The sequence below is a fragment of the Frankliniella occidentalis genome, unplaced genomic scaffold, assembly GCF_000697945.3.
Source record: "Frankliniella occidentalis isolate FOCC.00 unplaced genomic scaffold, Focc_3.1 Scaffold39, whole genome shotgun sequence".
Classification (NCBI taxonomy): Eukaryota; Metazoa; Arthropoda; class Insecta; order Thysanoptera; family Thripidae; genus Frankliniella; species Frankliniella occidentalis.
The window spans coordinates 1,648,107-1,655,089 of record NW_026267169.1 but is presented as its reverse complement, the minus strand read 5'-3'; the positions used below and the strand labels follow the sequence as shown (position 1 = coordinate 1,655,089).

At 55.8% G+C, this 6,983-nt stretch overlaps 1 protein-coding gene across 1 annotated transcript in view; it reads left to right on the top strand.

Annotated features, from left to right (window-relative positions):
- LOC113202634 (dachshund homolog 1) overlaps positions 1 to 6,983 on the top strand; it is a gene marked incomplete at its 5' end in the record, with an annotated part of 24,523 nt that overhangs the window by 5,952 nt on the left and 11,588 nt on the right. The window contains 4 exons of the mRNA XM_052266525.1: positions 539 to 568; positions 1,264 to 1,400; positions 2,972 to 3,125; positions 3,492 to 3,551. Of these exons, the coding sequence (XP_052122485.1) occupies positions 539 to 568; positions 1,264 to 1,400; positions 2,972 to 3,125; positions 3,492 to 3,551 (381 nt within the window). The remainder of the gene's footprint in view (positions 1 to 538; positions 569 to 1,263; positions 1,401 to 2,971; positions 3,126 to 3,491; positions 3,552 to 6,983) is intronic.

The following is a 6,983-nucleotide window of genomic DNA, read 5'->3' as shown; positions in this document are numbered from 1 at the left end:
CGGTGGAGTGACAGAGATGGGAGGTCGGGCCGGTCAATGAGCATCGCTCGATCAATAACTGCTATTGAATGACGGGGGGCGGCGCCGGGGTCGGGCATTATTGAGGTTTTTGTGACAAGTTTATGTTTCTCTTTTTTGTTGTTCTCTATAATTACGCTCTCGGACTTCCGAGTTTTCGTTGATGATTTGTTGGTTAACCTCATTATTGAACATCTTTGCCTTCTTTCATGGTTCATGCATGTTGTTGTTTTTTTCCCTTCTGCAGAGTGAAATTTCTATCCAGTCTCTCAGGTAACAGGACTTGCCTTTTTCCCTATCCTCTCCAAACCTTTTGCACAGTGATATCACGCAATGCACGGTAGTGTCAGTACGAGTAAGACACCTAGTAAACATGGAAATGTACAATCAATGAAACTTAGAGCCCTGTTGCCTGTGAGTCTGGGTAAAAATGTGATTCAAAGTAAAAGAATAAATTTGAACAATGTTAACACGTTAAGCCTTGACTTTCGAGTTCATTTTCTCCTTTCTTCTTTTTCAGGTGCTTGACGTCTCACAGAACCCCAGACAGGTAGGCAGCTTGGCTCTAATTTTATTTTGAAACGATACATAAACTATACAATGTAGTTAGGTGCTCGTACTGTAGTTCCGTAAAAAAATAAAATTTTAAAATACCTTAAATTAAATGTAGAGTTTTTAAATTTTACTCTTTTGCGGAGAGTAGCTTATTATTTTTCTTTCCTCGGAGCACGCGGGAATGTGACAAAAATATCGATGGTGTGCCTGCCCAGAATGATTCCCTTGTTGTGAAGTTCCTTTCGCCTGCGGCCAGCCTCATGGGCTGAGGCAACAGGAAGGAGGGGGAGGGGGTGGGAGGGAGCCTCGCGACTGGCACCGGTGCGTAGCGGGCGCAGCGCAGCTCAGCGTCTCTGACCCCTCACGCCCGCGGCCATTCGCGCATTTCTTTATTTTTCTTGAAAAAATTGGTGCTCATCGACGCTCTTTTCTCCCCCTGCCCATATCTCCGTTTGTCGGAGTTCCTGCGCCAATTCCCTCAACCTCCAACTCTTTCCCTCTCATAGAATTTAAATCTAATTTATATTGAACTATCCGGTGAAACGTTAAAGTTATTACCATACTCCTGCTGCTCGACGTTGTAACGACGTCGTAGTGAGTAGTGTGACCGCGAGCGTTCCCCTCACCATGACCATAAGATTTGAAATGTCGTGCACACCTTTGAGGGCCCCCTCCCGTGTTGTGTTTCAGCAGTCGGCCGGGCAGACCGCCGAAGAGGGTGCCGATGGGCCTGAGCCTGCCCGCCTCTCTGCAGGGCCACCCCCAGCTCAAGAAGCACCGACTGGAGAACGGCGACTTCGCCTCTTTCGAGAACGGACCCATCGGAGGTGAGTTTTGTTTCGCCCGCGGCGACCATGCCTATGCTCTTCTACTTCCAATACTTCTTCTCGTAAAGTCATACTGCTATCCCGTTTCCGGAGGGGTGGCCGCGGCAAGGTGCCGCCGTCACCGGCTCGGTAGCCAAAAAGGAAGGGCGTCATAAATTATTTGTGCCCTGATGGGGGTCTCTGTCCGGGCAGCTGTTTGTTTCGCTGATGAATGCGCGCGCGCCGTTCAATAATTATGTCCGTCGTATTAATTCCCGAAAACGGTAACAATAATAGTATAGTGCGGTGGGGATTCGTACCTCGGCGTGCCGGCCGCCTTTGTCGTGTGGAGTCTCGATTAATAACCCGAACCCCCTTCCGATACACAACAACAACACACACTCACGGCACACTATTATAGGTTAGGCGGCCCCGTGTGTCTATGGGCATTCAAATAAAGCCGGCGCGCGACCAACCTTGGCGACCTGGCGCGCCGCTAGAGTATCGGAAACAAGGGCGTCCCCCGAGCGGACAAAAGCGATCCATGGCGACGGTACCGAGAGAAAACAAACACACACCCACACACACACACGCAGGCACGCACACAACCACACACTATCTGGAACACACAAGGAAGGCGGTGGATTAACGATCGGCCATTTGTCGGTCGGTCCGCTAAGCAGCAATAGGAGAGCAGGCGGTGAGGGGTGGCGGCTTGGCGTGGCGTGGTCGGCCCGCTCGGATATCGGCCCTGCTTCCTCTCCGAGTGGTGTGAAATAATAGGGGATGTGTAGTTAGTGCGAGGTGCCTACTGGAATGCACTGCAACCCCCCACGCGCCTGACCACACGGCTGACCGCACCACGGGGGCGGCCCGGGCGGCCCGGGGGCGGCTGTGGCCCTGCCACCGCAAAGTGGCCGGTGAGGAGGGGAAAGGAGGGGGGTGGGGGGTCCAGCAGGCAACGCATAGATCGCGCACGGCAAGGCCCTTGCTGTCGCCTCTGCCTGCTGATGGGTCCATACGATACGGTATATTTTATTCTCACAATATTTTCCTCCGGAAAGAAACATTACCCCCGCGGTCAGGCTCCACGTACTGCCTCCGAGGGGTTCGGGGTCCGCGCCGGGTCCGCCACCACCCCGCCATATGTCAATACGGCCCCCGGCCTGCACCGCCACCACCGGAGAGATAACAATAATAAAGGACCGCTGCAATAATTTCACCGGCTGTTCGTTTGTTTAATTTTGATATTACTATTTTTTTGGTGTGCGTGTGTGTGTGGGTGTGCTCCCTCTTTACTGTACTATTCTGCCGCGCCCGGAGGGTTTGTGCAGTCATATCTTGCGCTCGCGATTTGAATCGGACGTTGGCGCGCGCGGGCGCGTGCCCTCGTGGCCTCGTTTCGGAGGGTGGGAGGGGAGGGGATGGGACTAGGGCAGGGGTCGTATCGACGCAGCATCTGTGTGATCTGCTGGGAGAAGGGAGGGGGTGTGGTCCGGGCAGCCATAAGGTGTTGTTGGGCCCCCCCTGTCTGACTAGTCTGACTTTGTCCTTGTGTCTAACGGTCGTGCTGTACGCCTTTGCCCCCACAGAGAACCGCATGGAGAAGTCCCCGCTGCTGTCCAACGGCTACAACGCGCCGCCCACACACCTCCACCCCATGCACCAGTTCTACCACCCCGGCCTGCCGCACCCCGGCTCCGTGCTCAAGGGCCAGTCCACCGCGCCCCTGGAGGCCATCGCCAGGTAAGCCCTTTCATTCCTTCCAACTGCTACTTCTCTTTCATGCCGACCACGACTGTCTCGCCGGCGATAGAAATCCGATTAAGGCCGCCCCGCATGTCTCTCTTTTTCTCCCCCTTTTTTATTATTTTTTTATTTCGGCTGCGCCCGCCGCCGGCAGCTCGCTCGCCAGCCAGCTGGGGACACAAATCTCGTTTCGCGGCTCAGATCTGTCATCTTCATATCGTCTGTCCCCGCTGTCCGCCGGGCGAGGATCCCCCAGCCAGCCGGTCGGCCGGCCGCCGTGTCCCGTGTTGACGGAGCGAAAAATAATAACTGCTCGATATTTTATTAATATTTTTCCGTTTCTTTTGCTTTTCCTTTTATTAGATCTGGCATCTGGGAGGATTGCAGAGCTGCCTACGAGGACATCGTCAAACACCTGGAAAGGTAAGAGCAGCAGACACACGACGCGCCGTCGGCGTGCTCCTTGCAATATGGATGAGGCACGTTTGTAAAAAAACAACAATTCCAAAAAAAACGCTCTGTCTGTATTCACCTCTTTCCGCTATGTCCCGTACCCTTTTCCACTCTGCGCCCCTCTCCCCGCAGCTAAATGGCCACGAAACAAGCGTCAAAACTCGCGTTACATTCGCGCCTGCCGCCGTCTCTCTCTCTCTTTCCCCGTCCCTCTCACTCGCTCGCTCACTCACTGTGGGGCGCCGTGTGAATGCAATGAAACCATGAAACCCCCGCACACCGTTAAAGCGCCCAGCCCGAGCCTTAGGTGGGGGAGGGAAAACAGAGCAAGCGTTTAAATATTAATGGACGCAAAAGTCATGGTGGCCGCCCGGGCTCTTCTGTATTCATACACTGGCGGAGTGGTGTCATCGGACAGACCAGAGATGTGTTTCAACCCTCTCATCACAAGACAACTCCCCCAACTCTCTCTCCCTCTCCCCTCCCACCCCCGCCACCCCACCGCGGCACCCCTTTCGGTGGGCGCGTGTGCGCCGCTCTCGGGATATCACGAGGATTACAAACATCACCTCCACTGAGAGAGATTTCTCGCTGTGCTGCGCACCGGCCCTTTTAAAGTCGGTTGGGGCGCAGATCAGAGGCATTTCCGAAATGTCCAGTCGTTCGAATTTGTTTTTGTACTCGTCTGTAATTCGCCCCCAAGTCGCGGCGCTGGCGCAGCGGAGAAGAACATTGAACACTTCTCCTCCCCCTTCTCCCTCCCTGCGCTGCGCGGCGGTGGCTGATCCGGGGAGTCGGCTCCCAGCGTCTCATCCGTCCATCCACACTGACGAGAGAGATGGGGCAGCGAGAGAGACAGAGGGCGCGAGACAGAGCGGGAGAGAGAGAGAGAGGGAGAGACACGCGTGGCAACCTTAGTTACCCATTAGCGGGGAGCCCCCTCTGCCATGCATATTACAAACCCTTCCACCCACCCACCCCGGGCGCGGCGCGACGCACCCCTTCCCCCTTTCATAATCAAAGAACAGAAATGCATTCGAAAAGATGCTGAATTATGCACGTGGCCCGCTATAGCCTCTGCCCATTGCAGTCGCCGATGTTGTTGTTGTTTGTCTGTCCGTTTGCGTGCGTCGGTGAGCCTCCTGCTCTCGATATGAAGCTGGCGTCTCCCTCCCTCTCGCGCTATGGTAGTTTCTCCCACCGCAGAGGGGGCGCCACTGCCGCTGTGAGTCAGTGTGCCAGCAGCAGCGGTGCTAACGGTGAGGCCGGCTCCGTAAAATGACATTTGATGACTTCCTCGCCTGGAGATTATACGGCGCGGAAAGTCATCATCACGCGGCACGGAAGGAGCGGCGGCGGGCATAGAGCGGAGCTCGCGCAGTGAATGCAAAGCGCGCCGGCGATAACATCGGAAGTGAGGTTAGGACGGCAAAGCGGACACAGACGAGAGGGCGGAGCGGGCCTGCAAGACAGGTTAGGTTATGGCGCGTTCAAACGAGAGGGCTGAGTCAATTAGTTCTTTTTCGTCCGCGTCATTATAGACACAAACATTATGTGTCGTGCGCCCTGGCGGGGCGGTGGCTGCGTAGGCCCTGTGCTGCGCGTGGCAAACGAAAGACGACGCTGCAAATAATACGTCAGGATCATGCGGGTGTCACGGGGCGGGCCCGGACCACGCGGCGGCGAGGGCTTTAACCCCTTCATCCCCCACCCCCGCCTGCTGTAGATGTGCGGCAGCGAGCAGCAGCAAGCCCCCTCGCAGCGAATCAACGGATGTCGCTTTGGCCTGTCACATCGGGCGGACTCGGCTGTGCTAAATGACGTGTTATTCGCGCCATTAGTGTTGGGAGGAGAGGGGAAAGAGAAGAGGGGGGGGGAGCATTCCATCAAATACCACCCGGTCAAACTTGGGTCGAATTAGACACCCCGTCGCGCGCCGGATATGAATGAACACACCCGCGAGTCGATTAAACAAACGCAGATAATAATAATAATAGTTATAATAATGGTGATAATAATAGTAATAATAATAGTAACGTCAACTGAGCGTGTGCATCGTAACTTACCAATTGCGTGTGTAATATACCTTATCGTCTTTTCTCATTGATGAATAGTGTTCATATATATACGGCGTGGAGGGGGATCGCGCGCGAAAGAGATGTAAAGTCTTTGCGCCCGAATATAATCGTCGACGAGTAGCTAACGTACCTCGTTAGGCGGACGTGTTGATGACGTGGCTCGGCGGCGCGGGGCGGCGCGGGGCGGGGCGCCGTGCGGTACCCCGGGCAGCAAGCGCGGGCGCCCCGCCGCGGGTAGGATCCCTCTGTGGGAGCCCCCGGGGGCCCCCGCGGGGCCGGTCCAGGCGTGGCGTGGGGCGCTTAGCATTCAACTACCGTGTCTTTGTAGCAGTCTCATTTCCCCCGTTTCTTTTCTCTCCTTCCCTTCTTTTCCCCCGCTCCTTCTGCCGGGGCTCATTACCGGATACGGGGCCGGGCGCCCAGCTGGGATGTTGTGGGGCGGCCGCCGCTTGCGTGACTCGCGGACCAGGAGGAGCCCCCCCGCCGGCGAGAGAGGTGCCTCTCTATGTGCAAGCGGCCTAGCAGTTTTGACACCGGCCGAGGCTCATCATTTCAGATCAGATCTCACGCGAATATATTAGCAGCCAATAAACGGGCTAAGCTGGTTATCCCACACTGACGACGGCCCGGTATGGTGACCCCGTGTGTACGCCCTGCTCCGCGCGCGATCCGAAGCGGGGCTGAAATCTAAAGAGAAACAAGAAAATTAAGAGAGGATAAAAAAAAGGGCTGGCGCGAACGCTCTTCATTTCGTGAGTGTGGGTATGCTAAATCGTGTACCGTTGGCTTATCCCGGGCAGGATCACCGCCTCTCCGGGAGCGTGGGGGCCGCAGCATGGCCCCCGCGTGTCCCTGCGGCCCCCGATAGCGAGAAAATTAAAAATAATTAAAAGTGACATTTACAGGGAAAAACGTCTCTGCTGGCTAATAGAGTCCTAAAGCACACTGCGCTCCGCCCGCCCGCTCCGATACCGCGTCCGCAGAGGCTGCAGATTTTCTCTCCCATTGTCTTCCCGCCTCGAATCTGCATCGATCGTCTCATCACTTTCGGACGCGCCCCGCGCCGCCGGACGTCGCCGCGCATCTCAATTGCATTTAATTACACATCGGCGATGACGTTTACATCTTTTGAAAACGTCCGGATTGCGCGGGGCGCCTTTCTCTCCGGCGCTATGGCCTGCTCATTGCCCCCTTCCTCCCCTCCCCTCTCCTCCTCCGCTTTGTCTCGCCTGATGATAGCCCGTGCGGTGGTGTCCGCATGTTAATAAGCAGAGTTGCACTCGACCGCCGTCCGCTGCCACTCTGCTACCGCTGCCGCCCCCCC